This window comes from Sinocyclocheilus grahami, unplaced genomic scaffold (genome assembly GCF_001515645.1).
Source record: "Sinocyclocheilus grahami isolate Dianchi unplaced genomic scaffold, SAMN03320097.WGS_v1.1 scaffold476.1, whole genome shotgun sequence".
Taxonomy (NCBI): Eukaryota; Metazoa; Chordata; class Actinopteri; order Cypriniformes; family Cyprinidae; genus Sinocyclocheilus; species Sinocyclocheilus grahami.
The window spans coordinates 676,239-703,571 of record NW_015505655.1 but is presented as its reverse complement, the minus strand read 5'-3'; the positions used below and the strand labels follow the sequence as shown (position 1 = coordinate 703,571).

General features: G+C 37.0%; 2 protein-coding genes across 2 annotated transcripts in view; one reads left to right on the top strand and one right to left on the bottom strand.

Annotated features, from left to right (window-relative positions):
• Positions 1–27,333, bottom strand: part of LOC107553663 (coronin-7-like) — a 164,739-nt gene that overhangs the window by 8,664 nt on the left and 128,742 nt on the right. Inside the window, exons 10-12 of the mRNA XM_016235949.1 lie at positions 660–714; positions 509–566; positions 286–431 (exon numbers count right to left, since the gene is read on the bottom strand). Coding sequence (XP_016091435.1) covers positions 286–431; positions 509–566; positions 660–714 — 259 coding nt within the window. The remainder of the gene's footprint in view (positions 1–285; positions 432–508; positions 567–659; positions 715–27,333) is intronic.
• Positions 26,314–27,333, top strand: part of LOC107553664 (vasorin-like) — a 32,405-nt gene continuing 31,385 nt past the window's right edge. The window contains exon 1 of the mRNA XM_016235951.1: positions 26,314–26,552. The gene's annotated coding sequence lies outside the window, so the exon portion shown is untranslated. The remainder of the gene's footprint in view (positions 26,553–27,333) is intronic.

Sequence of the window (27,333 nt, the reverse complement as noted above, 5' to 3'; positions counted from 1 at the left end):
TGTAGTTGACTCAATGTCTTTGCTTTCAAACATTAAACCATACAAATTTCATTTCAGCAGAAAACCACTAGGAGACTTTAAAGATTCCGTTTTGCTGATATTTGTATAAATGGTTCTCATTACAAATGTGGATTTATGCAATTCATGTGCGTCATACTTCAGGTCGGAAAGTAAGGAAATCACATGCCTGTTACATATGTTGTCAGCTTATCAATCATAATTGGTTTAGGATATACCAAGTGCATTATTCAGTCAGTTTAGCAGACCAGGATGGATCATTCTCACCTTGCGAGGCACCTGGTAGCTGATGGGCACTATGAAGTTATCAGTGAGCTGCAGCAGGCGCAAAACCTCACAGCAGCTGACGTCCAGAGCGAGCTTCGGCACTAGAGCCACGCCACGGGTCGACAGGTCCGTCAGACAGTGACTCACTGACCACGACACAGAGAGATCAGCTTCATGAATATGAAGAAAGAGCAAGAGCCTCAAGAAAAAGCATCTGTGTTACCTTGAGACAGGAAGGGCTCACTGCTGTTCACCTCAAAACAGTCGATCACACTCTCACCCTGAGAGAACACCATTAATAATGATATTAACATTGATGATAAATGATTTCAGTCATTAAACATGTCAAAGTGTGTTTATAAATAGTTACATACATTTCCAGACACAATTAGTAATCCAGAGTCTGGATCAAACAGAGGCATCAGAGTCCTGCGGATCAAATCAGACACAGATACTGATTACTGATGCTACCACTACCATTTAGTTTTTTCAAGAAATTCATACTTTTATTCAGCAAGGACTCAAAGACAGTAAGCACATTAATGTTACAAAAGATTTCCATTTCAAATAATGGCTGTTCTTTTCAACTTTCTATTCATTAAAGATGAACAGTGGAAATCACGGTTTCCTCAAGCACATGAAGCGGCACAACTGTTTTTCAACATTGATAATAATCAGAAATGTTTATGAGCAGCAAATCAGCATATTAGAGTGATTTCTGAAGGATCATGTGACACTGAAGAGTGGAGTAATGATGCTGAAAATTCAGCTGCGCATCACAGGAATAAATTACATTTTACACTACATTCACATAGAACATAGTTATTTTAAATTATAATAATATTTCACAATATTACTGTTTTTACTGTATTTTCCATCAAATAAATGCAGCCTTGGTGAGCATAAAAGACTTAAACAGTTAAAAAAATATCTTACAGACCCCAGACATTTGAACAATAATATAATTTTAATATATAGAAATATTCAACTGGCAGACGTATTAGTTGCCCATAAATGAACAATTCAGCAGTTTGAGGTGTTATAAAAAGTGTCTTGCGCTCAACATTGCAGCCACCATGAGGGGGGCGACACAGCCCATAATATAACTGCTTTTTTCTAGGCCACTGATTTGAATTTTCATCCCATGTTTCATTTTAAAGTTTACAATTTTTTAGATGTAAAAAAATGAAAGAAAAGACGACATTAAAAATACATTTCTACTTTGAAGAAAATGTAATATCTACAGTAGTCTTCTGAAGAAAGGCTACAGATTATTGTGTTCTGGTTCTGCTGAAAAATGGCTCTGGTTAGTTTTTAGTGTGTTGCTATGCAGTTGTTAGGCTCTTAGTAAAATTAGTAAATTAACTATCTGTTTGCAGTGGAAATGCTATGAGTTGCGACCACTAGGTGGCAGAATGGGCAGTGAAATGAGCTCACTTCAGCACAGAACCCCACATCAGCTCTTCACCAATCAGACACAAAGTATTAGCAAGCATCAGACGGGTGTCGTTTACATCTGTCCGTTTGACCCCAGACTGGAATCTGAGTGTAGCATCTGGCACTCTTTCACACATACAAAGCCACATTCATCCTTCAGCTCGCTGACGCCCGAGGTACGAGTCGGCTGAAGTCGGGCAGTTCCCCCGATGGGTGCCGCCGGGGTCACAATATCAACATGAGCATCTATTTTGAGTCACATGCTCCTGGGAGCGGGGCGTGTTTCCCACTTCACTCGAACCCTACAGTCGAACCAAACCAGACCAAACCTTTCAACCACATCAATCAGCTCAGAGCGTGGGACATAACTGATCAAAAAGTGAAAAAGTGAAAGTGGCGTGTGGCCATGTCATATATATATATATATATACTATTTTTACTTATTAATACAACAAATTAATATTTATGTAAATATTTATTTAATAAAATATTTAAAATAAACTTTAAAATATATTTATTTGAATAAATATAAAATGATTTCTAACAGCACTTTAAGAAGTATATACCATTCGGAGGTTAGTTCGGGGTCACTTTTTACTTTTTGAGACTTTTATTTAGGAGGGACCTCCTAAATTTTTAAAAATTAATTTTTAAAAATGTACTGAGATTTGAGAGCAATTGGATTTTTTATTTGACTATTATTTTAAATTTAATAAAATAAACTCTTACAGCCCTTTATATTCATTATATATAATACTATATAAATATAACTATATATGTATGACATTTATTATTTTTATTTATTATTCAATTCAATAAACATTTTTAATTGAAATAATTATACAAATTATTTAATTTAATATCTTAATTATTATTTAATAAATACGCTTTTTTATTTAATTTAAAGGAAACTTAAGAAACTATTAATAAATTGAGACCTTTTTTTTCAAATTAGCAAATTAGAATGATTTCTGAAGGATTACATTACTGAAAATTCTAAAAATATAAAATACTATACAAGTATAAATATATATATCAATCTTTCGGAATAAAACCTTCGAATAGTCTAACAGGAAAACAGAAGCTGAATCTGTCCTGAATGACTGAGAAGCCAATGAAAAACCTGACATTTTGGTCTGTTCCTCACACAAACTATGGCTTAAGACTCACCTCACAAATCATACGGACAACTTGTATGATGCTTTTGTCTTCATTTTTGGAGTTTGACAGCCCTGGTGCCCCGTATGAAAGCACTCTTAATCTTTACAAGTCATGTGACAGATTTTTAGTTTTGGGGTGACCTTTAGAAGAACTACACAAACGTCCCAAGCCAACACAACTGTGACCTTCAGCACAATCCAGGGAGACTAAACCTTCAGTAAACATAATGGATAAGAAAACACCTATAGGACTCATATTCACTCACTAACGAACTACTAATCACTCATCTCTCCCACAGAGAGTCATGCAGAAGTGAGCTAGCGGTGGAAACCTGGACATGTCGGGCCACGCTCATCTCTATCAGCTGAATGACATGCTTGGATCCGAGCCCTGCAGTGGATCGGCAGGCTTTGCTTGGCTGCAGTGATTGGTTGGACGACGTGTTTGACGGTTGACTTCTCCCCTCCCCCGTCTTCGCCCCGGGCCTCTGAAGTCAGTAAGGGGTTGCCACGCTTTGTTAGCATAACTTCGCGCTCCCATGTCGAAGATTCTCTGCAGGAAACACACAAACACCTCCTGTGTTCCCACACCGTTCCCACATCATCACACTTCAACAATGCATTCATCTACTCTGCATCTGCACATTTCTGATGAAGGAGACCCAGAAAGAATAGAAAAACTAACATATTTCTCAATTTATCAACAGCGATAAAGGTAGAGCAAACGGAGACTTCTCAGGTTTTGCTCCTCTGTCTTGGCAAATCTGAGCACAGTCTGCAAACAAAAGTCAGAGATCTTAACATGCATGCAAACATTCCTCTTCAAGTTTTATTTTATATATATCGTTTTTAATTCTTTAATATCTCAACCTGTTCTTCTACAGCAATGAGATTGAATGGAGAGCAAATGAAGAAGTCAGAGATTCCAGAAAGAACTCAAACGTCTCATCAAGTGTATTATATTTATCATTAAGATTAAACTGAAAGCAAATTGAGAACTTTGCTGAAGTCTCCTGCTTCTCAGACGTTTCTCCAGCAAATAAGACTCAAGTACAGTTTCAGAAAAGATCTCAGCAATGTCTCGAACTGCTCAGATTTGCCAAGATACTAAAGTTTTCAAAAGTCAAAGATTTCAGTATAAACTCAAGCAATTAATCAAATTCATTATATTTCTCCGTTGTTTCTCAGACGGCATTAAGATTAAACTGAGAACTTTGCTGAAGCCTCCTGTTTCTCAGAAGTTACCGAGGAAAACAAGACAAGAGCTCAACAACACTCTTAAAAATAAAGGTGCTTCACGATGCCATAGAAGAACCTTTTTGTCTAAATGGTTCCATAAAGAACCTTTAACATCTGAAGAACCTTTCTGTTTCACAAAAGGTTCTTTGTGGCGAAAGAAGGTTCTTCAGATTATAAAAAGGTAAGAAAGAGATGGTTCTTTAAAGAACCTTTGACTGAATGGTTCTTTGTGGAACCAAAAATGGTTCTTCTATGGCATTGCTTGAAGAACCTTTTGAAGCACCTTTATTTTTAAGAGTGAACATCTCAAACTGTGCTCAGATTTGCCAAGATACCAAAGATTCAATCAAAAGTTAGAGATCTCAATATGAACTCAACTTCTTAAACCTTCTTTAATTCCTTAATTTCACAACGTTTTCTCCTACATAGCAACAGATAACAAACAGAGAAGTCACTTGCTTTCAACATCTACAAAACAAAAGATTTTAATATGAACGCATCTCATCAGATTCATTATATTTCTCACTTGTTTCTCCTAGACAGCATTAAGATTAAACTGAGAGCAAACTGAGAACTTTGCTGAAGTCTCCTGCTTCTCAGACGTTTCTAATGAAAACAAGACAAGAGCTCAACAGCGTCTCGAACTGTGCTCTGATTTACTAGATACTAGGGCTGTTAAAATAGCTGAAAAACTAAATTCGAATTTTGTACTTAAATATGATCAATATTCGAATATCGATTTATTATCAATTATCGAATTTAAAAGGCATAATTTCAGTTAGGGGGGGAAAAAAGCTTTGGGCTTCTCTCCTGAGGCCACAAGAGGGCGCATCGAGCAAAATATTACTAATGCACATTTATTCAAAGCGTAATAAAATAACACGACTATCTTTGAAAAAAGTGCATAATGTTTGAAATAATGTCTATAAACCTTATATAATTAAAGTTGCTTAAACAATTAGAAACAAAACCGAATCATGCATGTATGTATAGTTTAATAGAAAGGACCGAAAACCAATCACAAAGAGTATTTTCTTCATTTGAAAACATGAGATGCAGCAGGATGGGAAAAAAACGCCATAAAGTCTTGAGACATGTTTTTAAAAAGTTGAACTTAAATTCATTTTACATGGCTTTCTAAACATGCGTCTCTCTTGTGCGAGATGCGAGTGCAACGCTGATAGACCTCCCTCTAGAAAATTTGATAAATATGCGTTCCGTGTGAATGGTTTGGTTTCGGTTTTGACGTAAACAACATCATCTCCGCATTGATGTTCTTTTTTCCCCACAATATTTTAATGAACAATGTAGCAGCGCCGCATTTAGTGGGTTCAACTGGATAGACTAAGAAAAACATTAAAATGCAATGACACTTACATATTACACTTACATATTACACTTACCACTGATAAGGCTGCCTGATGCACACCTAAAATTCGAATGTAAAGTTTTTGCATTCGAATGTGGATTTTTATTTTAAATTCAACGAATATTCGAAATTCGAAAAAAAATTTGACAGCCCTACTAGATACCAACATTTTCAAAACTCAGGGATCTCAAAATAAACTCAAACATCTCATCACCTTCATAAACCTTCTTTAATTCCTTCATTTCACAACTGTTTCTCCCTGAGCAAACGGAGAAGTCTCCTGCTTTCAAAGTCTGCAAACAAAAGTCAGAGAATTCAATGTGGGCTTCTCTCCTGAGGCCACAAGAGGGCGCATCGAGCAAAATATTACTAATGCACATTTATTCAAAGCGTAATAAAATAACACGACTATCTTTGAAAAAAGTGCATAATGTTTGAAATAATGTCTATAAACCTTATATAATTAAAGTTGCTTAAACAATTAGAAACAAAACCGAATCATGCATGTATGTATAGTTTAATAGAAAGGACCGAAAACCAATCACAAAGAGTATTTTCTTCATTTGAAAACATGAGATGCAGCAGGATGGGAAAAAAACGCCATAAAGTCTTGAGACATGTTTTTAAAAAGTTGAACTTAAATTCATTTTACATGGCTTTCTAAACATGCGTCTCTCTTGTGCGAGATGCGAGTGCAACGCTGATAGACCTCCCTCTAGAAAATTTGATAAATATGCGTTCCGTGTGAATGGTTTGGTTTCGGTTTTGACGTAAACAACATCATCTCCGCATTGATGTTCTTTTTTCCCCGCAATATTTTAATGAACAATGTAGTAGCGCCGCATCTAGTGGGTTCAACTGGATAGGCTAAGAAAAACATTAAAATGCAATGACACTTACATTGTCATTGCATCTCGTGCACCACTGATAAGGCTGCCTGATGCACACCTAAAATTGGATTTTTATTTTAAATTCAACGAATATTCGAAATTCGACAGCCCTACTAGATACCAACATTTTCAAAACTCAGGGATCTCAAAATAAACTCAAACATCTCATCACCTTCATAAACTTTCTTTAATTCCTTCATTTCACAACTGTTTCTCCCTGAGCAAACGGAGAAGTCTCCTGCTTTCAAAGTCTGCAAACAAAAGTCAGAGAATTCAATGTGATCTCAAATGTATTGTTTCGCACTTGTTTCTCCTCGACAGCGTTACTATTAAACTGAGAGCAAATTGAGAACTTTGCTGAAGTTTCCTTCTCCTTCTCCGTTTCTCCTGAAAGCAAGACAAGAGCTCAACAACGTCTCAGACTGTGCTCAGATTTGCCAAAATATCAAAGTTTTCAATCAAAAGTCACAGATCTCAATATGAACTCCAACATTTCACATCAAATGATCTCAAGACCAAACAAGGTGATATGCTTCTATTTATAATTGCATTATTTATTAAATAATTATCATACACTATTAATATTTTACAGGTCTATATACTCGTACTATTCTCTAATTCATGTCTATTTTTCCAAAATCATTTTAGGTGAGACATCAGACTCAAATTGATATCTAAACGAAACACACTTGAGAATTATTATGAAGTCTAAGCAAATAACTGTCCTGTGGGAGGAATACTTGCACACATACTTCACCGCTTTCCTCAAGTGCAACTAAACCCAGGACAGATTTTCCCACACCAGCGAACCCCTGCGGACGCCGTGTGTGTGTGTGTTTGGAGCTCCAGACAGTAGTCCGGTCATGAATGAACGCTAAAACACTCCGGGACGTCATTCTTGAGTGGCTAAAGCTGTAAGCACTCACACACAACGACACACACGTGTGCTGCTGCACTGCCATGCATGAGAAAGCCTCTAATCCAGATGTAAGCCGTCTTTGGACACAGAGAACAACACACACACACACACACACAATACACTATTCAGTTAGCACAGGCTGTTAGACCACTGCAAATGTGCTCTGAACAACTGACTGTACTCATGTTTGGCTTTTGGCTTTGTTCCCAGCGAACCCCTGCGGACGCCGTGTGTGTGTGTGTTTGGAGCTCCAGACAGTAGTCCGGTCATGAATGAACGCTAAAACACTCCGGGACGTCATTCTTGAGTGGCTAAAGCTGTAAGCACTCACACACAACGACACACACGTGTGCTGCTGCACTGCCATGCATGAGAAAGCCTCTAATCCAGATGTAAGCCGTCTTTGGACACAGAGAACAACACACACACACACACACACACACACAATACACTATTTAGTTAGCACAGGCTGTTAGACCACTGCAAATGTGCTCTGAACAACTGACTGTACTCATGTTTGGCTTTTGGCTTTGTTAAAAATGGAAAACTAAACTAGCATACTGCTTACTACAATATCAGATCACAGACTGAATGCTGATACAACATTCCAGCTGCACAAAGCAGAATGGTTTAACTTTATTGTACAGTCATATTCAATACCTTATATTCAGTTGTGATTATATTCGCCGTATAGCACAGCCTCTTGTGTTAAGTATATATACACTGTATGTTGTGTACTTTCAAAATGAAAAAAAATAAAAATAATTAAAAGGTGTGCACATATTAAACATACAACATAGTGAAGTTATTTGACAATTAATTATTGTTTGCTTTAATAATTATTTATTTATTTAAATAATAATTAATAATTACATTTTTATTATTATAATTAACAACAACAACACTACTAATAAAATATAATTAATTAAAATAATTAACAAAAATAATTACTTTTTTGTATAACTTCAGTTTTGTGTAAAAATGCTTTTGTATGTTCAGTGAAATAATCAGTCAAGAAGGAGATAATAATCAGAGCTGATTACTTCTGGTTCATTCATCATAACTGGATCTGGAAGGTCAAGTTGAGCGCACAGACAGCATCATGCAATGTAGTATCTGGAAAGTGTGTGCACTGCAAATGTCATAGCTCATCCAGGTATTTTTTCAATGCATACAAAAAATGTGCATACTGCCCACCACAATCCACAGAATCTGTATAAGTAGTGTGCCATTCTAAGCACAGCCCATTAAATGAGAGTGTCAGAGGGTGAAATGTGTTTTGCTCTTTGCAGCACAACATTCCTATCAGAAAGGTAAGAGGAATTTTGGCAGGAACATCCCAGCAGTGGCCTCAAGAGCGTCACAGCTGTCAGTAAACTCCAATTCAGCCATGAAACAACCTGCAGGTGCGTTCAAGATCCGCAGATAAAGCCACGTTATTACTCCCATTATGATGATGGAGAGCTGGGAATATATAATTACACTACAGGCCCTGAGGCCTGAACACAGCCAGCCGTGTGTTTCTGTAGATCTGCAGGTGGATCTGCATCCAGTTGGCAAAAGAATAAAAAATTCATTTTAATTCATTTAATAATACAAATTGTTATTATTGTTAATAATAGTAATAGTAATAACTATTTAAATGTTATTAATTTTATTTTAATAATAATAATAATAATAATACATTTTATTTATAATGTGTTTTTCTCACACCCAAAGCGCTACAACAATGTAAAAAACAATTAAAATACAAAATACAATGATACAATATAAAACAGCAAAATAAATCAAATAAAAACCCTAATCAACAGCTTAATCATGATAAGCAATTTTAAAGAGGTGGGTTTTCAACAGGTTCTTAAAAGTACTTAGTGTAGGAGCACTTCGAATTTTCAAAGGAAGCGCATTCCATAGCCTCGGAGCAGCACGAGAGAAGGCTCTCTGTCCCATAGTTTTTAATCTGGAGTGGGGCTGATAAAGAAGAAGAGAATCAGCAGAGCGAAGAGGACGAGAAGGCATGTAAGGGGTAACTAAATCACAAACATAAAAAGGAGCCAATTCATACACAGCTTTAAAGGTTAAAACAAACGTTTTAAACTCAATACACGATTGAACTGGAAGCCAGTGCTTGTTACAGTGGACGCCACTGATGTGCTGCTGTGAGGCTGTGTGAGTGAGAACACGTGCTGCTGAGTTCTGAATATATTGTAGCCGTTTGATAGATTTTGCTGATAAACCAATGTAGAGAGAATAGCAGTAATCAATTCTTGAAGTGATAAAAACAGTATCAGGTGTAGAAAGGAAAGGCCTAATCCTAGCAATATTTCTGAGATGATAAAAATGCTGATTTAGTAACACTCCTAACGTGAGCCTGCAATGTCAAATTAACATCAAATATCACACCAAGGTTACGAGCTTGTATAGACGGCAGTACAGAGCTGTTATCCAGTGTCAGATTAAAACTGCTACATTTGCGGATGGCTGCTGGTGTGCCAACAAGAAGAACCTCAGTCTTAGAGCTATTTAATTTTAGAAAGTTGTGAAGCATCCATACTTTTATGTCCTGCAAACATTCAGAAAGGACTGCAGAACAAACTGTAACACCGGACTTTGAACTGATGTATATTTGGGTATCGTCAGCATAAAAATGATACCCAAGACCATGTTTTCTAATGATTTGTCCCAGAGGAAGCATATAAATGCTAAATAGTATGGGCCCCAAAACAGAACCCTGAGGGACACCATATTGGACCTGACTAATATCTCATTTGTTATTTCCCAGAACAACAAACTGCGATCTATTTGTAAGGTAGGATCTGACCCATTCAAGCACAGTGCCAGAGATACCGAGCCAACTCTTTAGTCTATCAAGTAATATAGAGTGACATACTGTGTGAAATGCTGCACTCAGGTCTAACAAAACCAAAATAGTAGAGGCACTAGAGTCAGCTGAGTCCAGGAGGTTGTTCATAACGTGAACCAAAGCGGTCTCAGTACTGTGCCCCGGCCTAAACCCAGATTGGAAAGGCTCTAAAAGGTTGTTTAATGACAAATAAGAATGTAATTGCGCCAAAACAACACGTTCCAGGACTTTAGCCAGAAAAGGAAGATTTTACTTTTTAAATTATTATAACCGAATGCCTCACTGAATTAAACATGCAACATAGTGAATTGTGACAATTAATAATTTTTTTGCTTTAATGATTCTTAAAAATGTCTTTAATAATTTAAATAATTATTAATAATTAATTAAATTATTATCATTAATAAAAATAATGCTGATGTTATATATATTATATGGTTATATAAGTGTACTGTACATATACATAGATATGTAAAATTATCTATATCTTGATTATTTAATCAGACTGCCAAAGGTTGCCATTTTTACACTAAATAGGATTACAATGCAAAATAACTTTATGATACCTACTTGCTGAATTACATGTATACAAGATTGCATCATGTAACAGCTAAAGTTTGTATATAGCAGGCAGTATATAGTACAGTACAGTACAGCACAGTAAGTAGTAAGCGTGTGTGTGTGTGTGTGTGTGTGTGTAGTATGCATGACAAAGCACAGTAATAGGGGAAGTAAATAAGTCTGGTCTGGAGGTTACAGTGCTGAAGAAATTCACTGCTACAGTCCACTGCCTTCAGTCCCCGGATCTCAGCCTGTCCAAGCACACACGCATGCACGCAGACACACACGCACGCACACACACACACACACACACACACACACACACACACACACACACACACACACACACACACACACACACACACAGCAGCTAAAGAATCGTAACACAGTCATGCACAGATCTCTGTAAATGGATAACAACACAACATGCAGAACACACAAGTTGCACATTTCTTCTGTCGATTAAAAAAAAAATCCTAAATTCTGATTGGATGAGCCATGCTTGAAGTCACACAAACATCACATCGATTTAATTCTAGATTAAAGTGTCAACGTTGCTTGTGAGCCATAAACAACATACATGTATGCTTACTATCAGCAGTAAATCCCCACATTTCTCTCACACAACACACACAGCACTGTGGGAAACAGCAGCTTTATAAACATCTAGATGAGAGAACATGACAACTTCCTCTTTCTAAAGTGGTCGATATGTAGCCTGAGACCTGAATTACTTCATGGACTTCTGTAACGTGACATATCTGCATGGGAAACAGAATATTCAGCAGGAATTACAGGGTGGAATTTAAATGTCATCCACTGGGACAGATGAGGGTCATTCAGAAACAAACAGGCTCCCTAAACATGTGATTCTCTTGACTTGCACACAGCATTAGTCCTGCCAAACAGGTGTGTGTGGGCTGTGATAAGCATGACAAGACTTCAGGAAACAAATCCAGATCTGATTAGTGGAAACTGAGAACAAACAGCCCACCTGCAGCCTGGGACACCCATTCAAACCAGACCAGACCAAAAACCCAGAACACAGAAACTACTTCAGTACCACAAGAGCTTTTCATTCTCTCGTTCTTCAGTAAAACATCCAAGTACTGGTGCTTAAAAGAACCAACACACTGATCTGAAGAACCTTAAATCAAACATCAATAACTATTTTAATCTCTGAAGAACAACATAGCCCTTTAAAGGTAGGGTATGTAATTTTCCAAAAACGCTTTAGAAAACTGATTCGGGCCGAATAGCAAAACAAACTTGTAGCCAATCAGCAATAAGGGGCGTGTCTACTCGTGATGTGGAGGAGAGCGCGTTCAGTGCATGGGACGGACATTAGCCGAGCCGAGCGACCGAAAGATAGAGATGGCGGATAAAAAACAAAAGAGGAAAACATCTGCGGAACGATAAGGCAAGAAGTAGGACCCGTGTCAATATCGGATCAGCTTTCCAGCGCTGGCGAGAACTCAAGGAGCGGAGGCCTGCGATCGGACGCCGAGGTTGCTTTGTTTCTTCTCGATAGGTGAGTAACACCGTGTCTACAACAGCTAAAGTCTGCCTACACTGGACGCGCTCAAACGACCGTTGAACACCATTTAAAAATTTGTGTCAGCATGTCATAAATAGAACCTGGCAGCAGTTTTCTGTCGGGGATTTGTTGCGCCGCACCGCTCACGTCCGTAGACACGGTGTAACATTGGTTTTGCTTTGTTTCACAGAACTAATCATTGCCTGGGTTGCGTACGTATATGTGGGACGGAGCTATCAAAATAAGGGCAAGACCCTTTTGGGGTAGGGGCGTGTTTGTTTTGGTGATTTCAAATATCAACATTGGCTACCAGAAATCACTTACCCTGCCTTTTAAGGGATAGTTCGCCTTCAGTTGCTGGTCCCCATTGACTTACATACAATGAAAGTCAATGGGGACCAGTAACTGAAGGTGAACTATCCCTTTAAGAATCATCATCAAAACTGTTCTCAAAATAAAGATAAATGTCATATTACTAATATCACCCATTTATCACTTAAAACTCATCATTAACCATCAAAATTACATATTTAAACTTTTTTCCCAATATTTCCCAAAAGTAATTTATTCACGTCTTTAAATGGCTTGAATGGACGTTTTTACAGTTTTACTAAAAGGCCTTTACTGCAAAAAAATGTGTTCTCAAAATAAAGATAAATGTCATATTACTAATATCACCCATTTATCACTTAAAACTCATCATTAACCATCGAAATTACATATTTAAACTTTTTTCCCAATATTTCCTTTCCCAAAAGTAATTTATTCACGTCTTTAAATGGCTTGAATGGACGTTTTTACAGTTTTACTAAAAGGCCTTTACTGCAAAAAAATTTATAAACTATAAATCAGATGACAGAAAGCATGTAGTAGATTGTGCATTGTTTATTTTTAGCAAGTTCCACTGGGGCACGACACTCAGAAACTCATTCTAAGAGTTCAATAGTTCTACTAATCCTCAGATATCTGCGGCGGCTCCAATCTGCGAGGTACTTCATTTAAAAGGGCTTAGAGAGGCAGCGAGGCGCTGTGAGGGAAGAATGCGGCCAGCTGCGGTATGGCAGAGCTGAGGTGATGGCAGCGGCATCAGATGAGGTGCCGAGATCTCCACTCGCTCCCACCCAAGATACGCATGTGCCTCGGTTTTTAATTAAACTGGAGGACGGCCTCGCCAACACACCTGACAACACACACCGACAGAAAACAAGGATCTGAAGATATGATGATGACATGATCAGATGTCTCAGCCTTCATGCTCACAATGCATCTTTATGCTTTGCATGAATCTCAAAGAATGTGTGTAATAAAGGCTCAGCACAACAATAAAATGAGCAAAAACAAAATGGGCCTTATTGGTCAGCTTTCAGCGCGACCGCATCAGAAAACAAAGTCTGTTTCAAATAATGTTGATGGCAAAATTAAATACCAAACTCTTATTTATACAATAGGAAAAAAAAAACTAAAAAGGAAATCAAACCTCATGTTGCACAACAGCTCTGGACGTTAATCTGGAGCAAATGCAAAATCAATCTATTTCAGTCCTGATGATAACTTGAGCAAAAACAAAATGGGCCTTATTGGTCAGCTTTCAGCGCGACCGCATCAGAAAACAAAGTCTGTTTCAAATAATGTTGATGGCAAAATTAAATACCAAACTCTTATTTATACAATAGGAAAAAAAAAACTAAAAAGGAAATCAAACCTCATGTTACACAACAGCTCTGGACGTTAATCTGGAGCAAATGCAAAATCAATCTATTTCAGTCCTGATGATAACGTTGTCTTGTGCTCTTATGAATGTTTTTAACATGACTTTGTGAAAGTGTAACTACTATACTGAATGAAATAGCATAGATTTGCATATTTCATTTCATTCTGTAACCTACTTGTTCTACAGATCTGTGTACTACACTCTTAAAAATAAAGGTGCTTCAAAAGGTTTTTCAAGTGATGCCATAGAAGAACCATTTTTGGTTCCACAAAGAACCATTCAGTCAAAGGTTCTTTAAAGAACCATCTCTTTCTTACCTTTTTATAATCTGAAGAACCTTCTTTCGCCACAAAGAACCTTTTGTGAAACAGAAAGGTTCTTCAGATGTTAAAGGTTCTTTATAGAACCATTTAGACAAAAAGGTTCTTCTATGGCATCACTGTGAAGCACCTTTATTTTTAAGAGTGTAGTGTTAATTGCTACTGGTTTTAATAGCATTGATAATGTTTCTGTGGAATCCTTTCAGCAATAGCATGTCCGTGGGCTTTTTTGATTAATTTCAGTTTAAATGCCGGCGATGCCATGTTGCCAGATATTGCTATGACAAACAAATAAAAACCGAAAAAAATAAAGCAAATTTTTTTCACATTTTCATGAATAAGATAAGATAAAGATAACGCCAACCCTAAACTGCAACTTTCTAAAGTGTCAAATTAAGTGGAAAAGACAAGTCCAAAGACGCTTATAATAGCTGGATCTGGCAACACGCAACAGGCTGCTAAACATTCTTGCAAACTGTCTAAACTTAATTATACATGCAGACACTCATATGAGGAGTTCTAAACAGCAAATTAGTCATTTAGAGAACAAATTTTATTTTTGAACATGAAACATTTACCGAGGTGACCTCATAGCTGGCTACGGCCATGGATGTAATATAAAATATAAATATAATATTAAAGAAGAAAAATCATATTTAAAAATGTAAATATCATTTAAATTAAAAGAAAATGGCATGCAGCCGTCAATTATTTAAACATAATATCAGGTCTTCATGTCTTTTTATGATTTTTATGTCCTATTTTTAATGAATTAATACAATTCTGGATTTTTTTTAAAAATTAATTTTAAAAAGATTAAATTAACATTTAAATTAAATGGCATGTAGCTATTCTTTTTTAAATAAATAAACAATTTAGGTCTTCAAACTTCATGTCTTCTTTATAATTTTTTTTAAATGAATGAATTAATAACAGTAAATCATAACAAAATACATTTTATATAAATTAAATAATAATAATGAGGTGACTGGTCCGATAATGAGGTGAGTGGTTTGCCTGTGTGTGGTATTGTTCAGAGTTTAAGGCCCCAGAAAGTCCCGGAAACGAGCAGCTAAGCGTTAAAAATCCAGACGGCCACCGACTTCAAGGGGCAGCAGGATATAAGCATTAAACTACCTGTCAGCGGAGCTTGAGAACCAGACGAGCGGGTCAGAAGAGAGCCGAGGAGAAGAGCCAGGGATGGATGGAGGAAGTAGACAGGAGGTCACGACCAGAACGACCCCCGATGCTGAGGGTCACAGGAAGAGACCCGTCTACTCGCTGTGAACTTGTTAGTCACGCATACACCCCCACAAACCCCTCTCACATAAACAGAAAAGCTTATTTCTGAGAAAACTAAACACGTCTAACTGGAGTTTGTTGCATTATTGCAGCTATGATGCGACATGCTTAAAGTGTTCAGGTCTGGTTAAAACCAGTCAGGCTTTGATTACAGACGGCCAACCACGCCGCCATAAATCTTCCCTCCAAAGCAGGCCTGAAATCACGGCGATGATGGAGTAACAAGCGAAGGGAATCTTTTCCGTGAGATCCGTCCTGTAAATAACTTCAGCGCAGTCAAGCGTTTTGACCAACACTTTAAATAACGTGACATCACTACTTTGTGCGGCAGTTCGGGAACCTCGTCATCCTCCTTTCTGAGTCTAAACCCGCTTCTCACCAACAGGACGGAAGCCAAATGAAAAGAGACTAACGTATAAGTACGGGCCACCAGTTAAGCCGAGGTCTGCAAATACTGGAGCGTGGCGCTTCTCCGGGAAGACAAGCTCAGAAAGGAAAACAGCACGTCTCAACTGTGCCAAGAACATCATAAACTCATATTGTTGCAAGCCCAGGAAGAGGGTGAATTAGGGGACACGTCATCAGTATATACACCAGCGCTGAACCGTGGGCTTTGTTTTGGCACACTAACACTCAGCGCGTAATGGAGAAAGTCTGCAGTAAGCAGTCATTGAGCTTTATAGAAAATGTCTTCAAAATGAAATCAAAACTGGCCCTATTTACTTTCTTTTAGCTGATTTTGTGCATGATTAACCAGCGAATGTTATTCTAAAGAGAAAAATGTCAAAAATGTGTCAAAAATGTCTAAACAACTTTATGCACAATGTTCCTCAACCACTTGACTCAATTGTAACACCCACTTTTCACAATTCAATCATTTCCCAGTGGATCAAACTACATTATTCTGTTTCACTCATAACAATGTGACATCACACATGTCAAATGGGCTGCGAATGCCATTCTAAGTCTACTTTAAGGCCTTTTAATAAAGAGAGGATATTTGCCATGAACATGACTTTAAATCCGGACAATATGAGTAATCAGTGATGATCCAATGACAGAATGAGTTTTATTTTGGATAGTTCTGTAGGTTCCAGTGTTATTTTAATATTGTTTTAATTTATTAATATTTTGAATTAGCTTTTATTTTTATATTTTCATTTTAATTTGTTTTGAATAAAAAACATTTTTTTTATTAGTTTGTTTTATTATTTCTATTTAGCCTTTATTTACTATTATTTATTTTTTTCAGTTTTAGTAATTTTAATACTTCAAGTTAAACCTGTTTTATTTCAGTTAGTAGCTAAGGTAACATTTCTACTATTTGTTTAAGTTTTTCATTTTATATTTATTAAGTTGATTTTATTTCAGCTTCAGATTGATTGATTTTTTTCTCTGGTGAAAAAGGAAGGAAAGTCGTTTCAGATTTATTTGGATTTTAAGTATCGGTCATGGCTAATTATCACATTTTTATATTTTCAGTTTTCATTTTAATTTTAGTTTAAGTTTTAAACATTTTGTTATGTGCTTTTGTCATTTTTATTAGTTTCTATTTAAAATGTCTATTTAGCTTTCATTTATTTTAATTTCAGTTTTATAATTTTAGTACTTACTTACACCTGTTTTATTTTAGCTGGTTGCCAAGAGAACATTTCTAATTTATTTATTTATTTATTTATTCTTTGTTTGTAATTTTTTTAGTTAACATGAAACAGCACTCACAACCAATTTTACTTATGCAATGTGACATATTTCTGATTAAAATGGTAGAAAGTGAAAAACAAAGTTGTATGGGACTCGACTGGATGATAAATCTTTGGACAGAGTGGCTGAGGAAAGTTGTGTCAGAGGTGAAGAAAGTTCTTATATTTTGATAAAAGAGTACAAAGATTTTCCTGGAATGACCTGCACTGATGAATCATACACAATAAGATCAGAAACATGTATTAATGAAGTAGAAAAGTTCAATTTGAACCTCTCAAATACCAGACCTGATCCTAAAAGAAAAACAGACAAAGAGCCAAAAACAGACGCAGAGAGAGGTGCGGGTTCATGATCTGACACTACACATGTTTTAGCACTGATACCATCTCTTGCTCTGTTTGACTATGATTACTATCTTCTGTTCTGTGAAACACTGATATGACAGCAGACACGTGTGACTGGATGCACAGCTTCATCTCATGTTATCTCATATTTAATTGTGCAAGTTGCAAATGTTCCTCTCCACATCCACTGCTCTATACTGTCTCTCCATCAGTTTGTCTCTGCTCTCAGAGGGTCATGTGCTGATATCTCCCGCTCTCTCTCCCTGTGGGATCAGGATACACATCGCATGCACACATTCCTAGGACTTACGGGACATGCGACAGCACATGCAGAACACACACACGCGCGCTACAAACACACATCAGTCATGTCTGTGCATGTCCGGATACTCTTACACATCGCACTTACGTTTACTTTCCCACTCTAAAAGAGTGCATGCGTGGGTAGATGTCATATTTAATGTGGCTTGAGTAACAACAAAGCTGTTGTACAGTCTTAAGGTTTGGTCTAACTTTGGTCTAATGTTTTCTTCAGTGGAAAATTTTGGAAAAGCTTTCCATTTTTTTGTCTGCAGAAACCCAACAGTACACAACAGTAAAACCTAGATTGTGTGTGTATTTTTCTTTAATTTGCAACAAATTCAATAAGTGAAGTGAAGTGAAGTGAAAGTGACATGTGGCCAAGTATGGTGACCCATACTCGGAATTAGTGCTCTGCATTTACCCATCCAAAGTGCACACACACAGCAGTGAACACACACAAACTGTGAACACACACCCGGAGCAGTGGACATCTACTCAGCCAAGGTTCATTCTGTCTATATCAATAACATACACAAGCAAGCTAAAGTAGTACGGCGGTAAATCATTTTTTAAAAGCTCAAAGGGGCAAAAATGATCTAGTAAGAACGTAAATTAAAGGGGTCCTATTATGCTCTTTTACAAAGTCTTGATTTTGTTTTGGGGGTGTACTAGAACAGGCTCTCATACTAGGTTGATTGAAAAACACATTATTTTTCAAACACAGCAACATTACAGACTAACTAAAGTTGAAAAAGTGAAAAAGCATAATAGGACCCCTTTAAATGCAAACTGATTCACTAAAACACCAGATACAAATGAGTAAAACAATCAAGGTAATTTAAGGTCAGATATAGTGCAGATACAGTTATGTTGCGCGTTAGTAGAGTAAGACGGTGTTACACAGGTGATAATGGACAAGAAGAAGTGTTAGGGAGTTTTTTGTGCTTAATCGTAATTTTAACGGTAAAATGCTGCGGTAAACACCTGTTTAACTATTTAACACTCAGTTTCATTACTGTAACAGATCTAATGGGACATTTCATGTTATTGTACAGTAAACTACTACTAAACTTAGTTTTTCGAAGTAAAAAAGAACAATAGTTTACAGTAAAAAATGTAAATCAACATTCCCAGAAATCCCTGTGTGACACTTTTTTTAAAATTGAACTAACTTTGTTTCTTCTCAGTTATGCACATTATGTTGTTAAATTTATGTTTATTGTGTTATTTTAGTGTTGTGTGTTACCATGATGATGTTTCGTATTGTTGGTTGGTATATGAACATTACAGTATATCAGTTAATCATTTTTTAACTGTAAATTTAAGTTCAATCCATAAAACCTAAAATGCTGCTACTGTACTTTTTACGGTAAGGTTCGCCATTTTTTACTGTACATTTTACAGATTTTTTTTTTTTTTACAGTGTAGTGCATTCAAGCTGTGCATTTACTGTATTAGTACACAGGTTGCAACCATTTTCACTCTGAAATTGCTAGTAAATTTCACAAAGAATCACAAAGAATCGTCAAGTAACACTGAATTAAATGTGAAATTATGAAAGACTGAAATTGTATTTTCTTGTCAAATGTACTGCAGTGATCTTTTTTTATTTATTGACAACTTCAAATCTACAAATCATTTTTTATAGTGCACATAATGAGCTGCAGTGTATACCAGCATGCGTGTCTATCTCTGTCGGACTGTTGCAGACACACTCACTGTGCCCTTTCCCATCTACCCCTCTCTTCCCCCTAAAGACAGCAAACCGTAAATCTGCTGCTCACCCACACAGAGAGACAAACCCAACCAAACAATATAATCCTGACAACTGGTCCTACAGACGCCTGTGGATCATCACACACGCGTGTTTGTGTGTCCAGTAATACACTTTCAAAACAGTGAACAGACTCAACCTCTGGATACAGAGTAGGGATGGGTACCGAAACCCGGTATTTAATCGGTCCCAGGGCTAAATTATGAAAGACCGGAGTATCGATAAGCTCTGACGTTAACGGTTCTGCTATCGGTACTAGAGAAATTAAGAAAACACACATATATTTATTTTTGCTATATATACAGTACATTATCTTGCAAATACTATCTTACCAGAGTCGCCAGCTGTTTTTATATGCAATGATATTCAAACATTTTTCTATGATGCATTTTTGCTATTCGAAATTCAGAAGCGAGATCGCGCTCGTGCGGAGGAGCTTCAGCACACGCAACATGAAAGCCCTGCTTAATTATGATAGAGGAGAGAACTAAACATTCAAACGTCTGCTTACACTTTAGGCCTGTGGCTGTTTTATTAAGCTAATTCAATTTTTTTATTTCGATTTAGGCTTTTAAGGATTATAGCCACATTTCTTCTAGCGCAACTTTTTTCCCTTCACAGCGGTGCGCATTCGTTCCTCCCTAAAACCCAAACTTAAAGTCAGAATCAGCACAATCGGTGATTGTTGAAAAAAGGCCGTCTTACACTGTTGCTAAATTGCAGGACATGTTTGATACTATATATACAGTACATTATCTTGCAAATACTATCTTACCAGAGTCGCCAGCTGTTTTTATATGCAATGATATTCAAACATTTTTCTATGATGCATTTTTGCTATTCGAAATTCAGAAGCGAGATCGCGCTCGTCCGGAGGAGCTTCAGCACACGCAACATGAAAGCCCTGCTTAATTATGATAGAGGAGAGAACTAAACATTCAAACGTCTGCTTACACTTTAGGCCTGTGGCTGTTTTATTAAGCTAATTAAAATTTTTTATTTCGATTTAGGCTTTTAAGGATTATAGCCACATTTCTTCTAGCGCAACTTTTTCCCCTTCACAGCGGTGCACATTCGTTCCTCCCTAAAACCCAAACTTAAAGTCAGAATCAGCACAATCGGTGATTGTTGAAAAAAGGCCGTCTTACACTGTTGCTAAATTGCAGGACATGTTTGATAATAAAACGTTGAAAGCACAATCCGCACAAGAGACGCTGTTCCCCAGGCTGAAATGTGTGTACGTGGCGTGCTCCAAAACGGACAAGTTAATTATATTTTGAGCTTCGGGCGCATCCAAATGATCAAATACACACAAAATATGTCCAAATGGCCGGCTTGGTCTTAAGTGGATGGGAACAGTTGGGAGAAAATCCGATGTGTGTCAATATATTGTCTTAAAGTGACAGATTGGCGCTTGGGCCATCAGTTAATCAAACAACAAACTGCAAAGACAAAATCCCTCACAGCTCTTAATCTGAATTACATAGCTTTAATAAGCATTAACCTATCAATACATACAGTGAAAACTGTAATTACTTAATTTACTTGTAATACTTAATTACTTGTAATTACTGTAATTACTTGCCTGAACAGTAATGTTAGTAGACCTTCATTTGTATATTTGTTTTATTGTTTTTGTCAGTTTGTTTTACTTTGTTTCTTTGTTCATGTTCTTACTGTATCTTATCTTATGTACAGTATAAAACACTAACAATGCCTGCACACTGGTGCATTTACAAATTGATGTTTTATATTCATTTCATTAAATATTTATCTTACATTTCAGAATATAAAGCAATGTTAATTCAGATCTTAATTTGTTATATACTGATATAAAAAAAACTAAAAGTACCGATAAGAATACCGTTAAAGTACAGAATCGATAAGCAGTATCGGTAAAAGTAGTAATACCGTTAAAACCTTAACGATACCCATCCCTAATACAGAGTGTACTTGGAAAGATTCTGCAATGTTAAAACTATAAAATTAACATTACAATAACTAACCACTATTAACCTTGTGTATACATTTGTGTAGGCGTCAAATTAATACTTTTATTCAGCAAGGCTGCATGAAATTAATCAAAAGTGCAATTGAATTATGTTCTTTCAAACTGTTTTACTGTATTTTGATCAAATAAATGCAGCCTTGGTGAGCAGAAGAAAAATGATTGGATACATTGTATATCATGAATAATAATAATAATAATAACAACAATACAACAGTTCTTGAATGGCCCAGCCAGAGCCCTGACTTAAACCCAATTGAGCATCTCTGGAGAGACCTAAAAATGGCTGTCCACCAACGTTTACCATCCAACCTGACAGAACTGGAGAGGATCTGCAAGGAGGAATGGCAGAGGATCCCCAAATCCAGGTGTGAAAAACTTGTTGCATCTTTCCCAAAAAGACTCATGGCTGTATTAGATCAAAAGGGTGCTTCTACTAAATACTGAGCAAAGGGTCTGAATACTTAGGACCATGTGATATTTCAGTTTTTCTTTTTTAATAAATCTGCAAAAATGTCAACAATTCTGTGTTTTTCTGTCAATATGGGGTGCTGTGTGTACATTAATGAGGAAAAAAAAATAACTAATGATTTTAGCAAATGGCTGCAATATAACAAAGAGTGACAAATTTAAGGGGGTCTGAATACTTTCCGTACCCACTGTATATTATAAATATATGTTTGTATGTACTGTATGGTCTGTTTTGGTGGGCCAGTCTGGGTCATATTTCACACTGCAGTCTGTCTGTACCTGCACAAATTACTCCTGTCAGTTAATTAATATCTCAAGATACTAAGTCAATAACTGTGCACACAGACAGTCATCAGCTCCAGTCATGATGAACGATGATGATTTCCCTGCAAACAAATGTTGACTGGAGCGGCAGAGCACAAAGACACTCAAGAAACTGTTCAATACAGATTCAGCTCAAGGGCTCAGATTCACAAAGATCTTCAAGATAGAAATTAAGAAAATTCTTAAGCTAAATGATAATAAGTTTGTTCTGGAATGGAAGTTCTTTTTAATTCTTAAGAAGTTCTCAAATATTTTCTTAAGAACACCTATTGATGTTTCTTTTTCTTAAGAAGGAAATAACAGGTTTTGGATTGTTATCTGATTACACTGCAGTTCTTGCCTAAGACAACTCAATGAAAAACACCTCAAAGTGCTTTGTGCATTCAGCTTTAGACTATCACAGAGACTCTTGGGACAATAAACAACCTAACAACCACCCAGAGCACCCTAGCAACCCTAGCAGAACACCTAAGAAACGACACCGCAACACCCTCAGCAAATGCATAGCAATGTGATAATGTAATGTGCACAGCAGAACATCTTAGTAACCACATAGCAACACCCTGGCAACCTCCCAGAACACCCTTGCAATCACATTGCTTCTTAGCAGCCACATTGGGACACCCTGGCAACCTCCCAGAATACCCTAGCAATCACATAGCAACACCTTGTCAACCCTCCAGAACACTCTAGCAACCACACTACTATGCCCTGGCAACCTCCCAGAACATCCCAGCAACTGTACAGCAATGTCTAATATGTCTACTTAGCAACGCCCTTGATATCACCCAGAACACCCTATCAACATGTATAGCCGAATACCTTAGCAACGTGTTAGCATAATGTGTAAAGCAGAACACCTTAGCAAACACAGCAAGACCCTGGAAACCTCTTAAAATACCCTAACAACCGCAAAATGCCTCAGTAACCACATAGCAACACCCTGCCAACTTTCTGCAAGACCCTAGCAACTGCATAGCAACGTGTTAACATAATGTGTACAGCAGAACACCTTCGCAAACACAGCAATACCCTGGAAACCTCTTAAAATACCCTAACAACCGCAAAACACCTCAGTAACCACATAGCAACACCCTGGCAACCTCCCAGATCACTCTAGCAACTATATAGCAATGTGTTAACACAATGTAAAACACCTAAGCTACCACATGAATATGAGCAGAGAGGACCAGGTGGAAACGTCATTATGGGAGTCAGTTCTATAAATACTGACGTACCATCATCTTCACATGAGAGACAGGAGTTTGGCATCTAAACACAAACACCTGGTTTTTACAGTACACTGCTGTGGGCCAACCACACTTGGCACTATAAAGTCGAGTCAGCCTATGGCCGTAAAAACCAAATGAATTTCTTTTGGCTCATGCTTCTGGCCGTCTCTGAAAACGCTAAATATGTTTCATCACTTCCAAAGCTTCACTGCTGTGAGTTTCAAAGTCTCGGACAGACTCTGAAGAACCAGGTGAGCAGAGACTGACACAAAAAATGATCCGGAAGCACTGATAAACTAATACATTTAGATCTTTTACTGAGAGAGCTTTGTTAAGAAAGTATGCAAAGCAAGGAAGTACAGCAAATAAGAGTACAATAGTAATTTAAGTAAGAATGTGAGCAACGCAAATAGAAATAATTGGAAATATAAAGCAAATAAACAAGTTAAAGTAAAAGCGCAATTAAAGTATGCAAAGCAGTTAAATTCAGACAAAGTTAATAAGACACAACACATTTAATTGTTTATTTAATTAATTGATATTACTTAGTTATTAGAAATGTAAAATAAATAAATAAAATAAATATATTTTTTTAAAATTTAAAACAGGAAAAGAAAAGCATCAGATATATTTTTTGAACTGGTTTATCTTTTTTCGCACTTTTTGATTTGTTTTTTTATGTTTTTGATTGAAAATTCTTTAAATAAACAAATAAATAAATACATTTTTAAAAGGTAAAATTAAAAAGGAAGAAAAGAAAAACCTGATCCCATGATATCAGATATGTTTTTGCACATGCAAATATTGTTTTGCGCGGTTTTATTTGTTTTTATACTTTTTTATATATGTTTTTTTTTGCATACTGTACATTGTTTTGCACTGTTTCATTTGTATTTTTGTATGCGAATTCTTTGGCAATACAAATGTTTGACATGCCAAAAAATACCTGTCATGCCAATAAAGTGCACTTAAATTAAAACAGAGAGAAGCGGAAATGCAGAGAATGAGAGAATGATGTGTAGCACTAAAGCACTGGTGCAGGAGGAAGAAACGTCAAGTGTTTATTTTAGCCAGACACTAATGACAGACGAGTGTTTGGATGTGAATGTGGAAACAACACACACACACACACACTTGCATACTGTGCTGATAAACACATGAAGTGTTCTTCTGTCCCACTGACACCTGTCACATACTGAATCCTTCAGTACCATCAACAGCCTGTCTGTACAGTCTAAACTTCCCCTGATCTTATGAGATTTACTGCACCTAAAACCCAAACCAGCGCACGCAGAGAGCTTTCATCTGAGCGCTTGAGACGTAAACACGACTTAAACAGGATGACAGATCCATCATTGATGACACCAGATGGATATGTTCCGTTTAATGCACTGTATAAACTGCATACATACTACTGTCAAAAAATTGTATGCAACATTTCAAAAACCAGTTGAGTACGTTTAATTCAAACAGTGACAGAAAAACTGTGCACACTATACTTTAAACTAATATGAGTAGTATGGTAGTATGCTATTCTAAACAGTGAGAGAGTGACGCTCTCTTCTCCTCATAAAACTGCATGAGGAGGATTTATTTTGTGTGAACACACACAGTTTAGCCGTGGAATCATCAGCACATCGGATCTGAGCTAAACACGCATGAAATCGTTTATCTGTTCCTGCCGTTCAATGTAATGTGTTACAGATGTACTGTCTGCATGTGCGCTTCTTACACTGTATACACATCACAGAAAGGATATACAGGGGTGGATGACATGCTAAACTCCATCTAAAACTTGTCTGAATAGCATTTTGCTGTTTTATCATTACGCATGCATCTTTTACATTCAAATAAATGAGAATTTGTACTTATAAAAACTACATGGAACAGGTCTCAATAGAGTTACTGTTACTACTGTAAGCCTTTTGCAAGCACACAGCACACACTGTCGGTTTATAGTTCAGTTACTGGACCATCAAGAGCTGCGAGGGAAGATTCCAGGATGAGAAGCACGTCTTGAGAGCAGCTTTCTGTGGTTTTGGGTTCATAACACATGATCTAAGATGCACTGACTGTAATGGAGACTGCAGATCTTCAACGAGCTCATTTAAATCCATTCACAAGTAACAAAGAGATATTTGGTGATTCCATTAAGAGCCAGAAAATACTGAACATACGATCAATAGAATGAAAGAATGAACAGCAAAACAATAGATAGATAGGTAGATAGATCGACAGACAGACAGACAGACAGACAGACAGACAGACAGACAGACAGACAGATAGATAGATAGATAGATAGATAGATAGATAGATAGATAGATATAGGTTTGTCTGCGCATAAATAATATGTAGTACATTTTGAAAGCTTTTAAATAATGTGGTAGATTTTTAACACACTAAACACTAGCGATGTAAATGAAGTGCACGCAAAAGCACAAATGTCAGCGCGTGTGTCAGCGCATACCGGTCCGGCGAGTTGAAATGCAAAAAAAAAAACACGCCGGGAGCGTGTCCAAAAGCGTCGCCTCATTTGATGCGCTCGTGCTCTCCAGCGAGCAGACTGTAGACACACGCGCTCCCACCGCTCCTCCCAGACCGACGTTAAAGCGCGACGCGAGCACAGCTCTCCGGAGTTTCACCGCGGTCCGTGCCGTGCGACAGACTTTCCAAACGGACTCTCTATCAAAACCATTACATATCAACTCCACTCGAGTACACATGAGACATATTTCATATCGCTCGGAAAGAAACGCGAGTTGCTGGATAACTAAACGCGCCGCTGATGCGCTCGAGCTGGTGAGTGAAACTCAAAGTTTAATGAATGAAGAATCCAAATGTGTGATGTTGATTTCACAGTGTTAGTGTGTATTCGTGTGAAAATCCCCACTTTACGGATCTCAAATTCATATGTAGACGAACTACCCATACGTGTTACAGCTAGCTCTTTACATTATGCATGCATTCATTTAGCAGGCAAATGAGCAATATTGTTTTTATACACAAGAAATGCTCTCTAAGAGTTATCCTAGATGCGCAGCAATCAAGTTTCAAAGTTAGACTGAAACCTTGATCGTCAGTTCACGGTTTCACAAACATTGCATTGGTTCACAGCGGTTCAAAAGGTTTGATGCTGGTGCACCGGTGCACTTGAGTGTTAAGTGTGCATGCTTAACGTGCGTGTGTAACCTAATGTTGCACAAGCATGAAAACAGCTATTCAGATAAAAACGGCAAAAGTCTGTATTTAAACACTTTAAAATAGAGTTCTTAAGTTGCTCTATGGAGACTAAAACAAGTTCTTAATGCTTCATTATAGGTTTTTAAAGTCGGTACTTTGATTTCTGGGTTCCTTAAGGCACCAAATCATATATGGGTTTCTAAAGAACTAAAGAAAAGTTATTTGTAGAACCTAAAACAGTCCTTCTACAGAATCAGGTTACAAACCCCTGTTTAGTTCAAATTAGAATCTTTATTTTTTAAGACTGTATGTGACTTTTATACACATACACACACTCCCAAATGCTATATAATCATTGTGGAATGAATCAAAAGCTCTGAACAGCCAATGCAAATGCTGG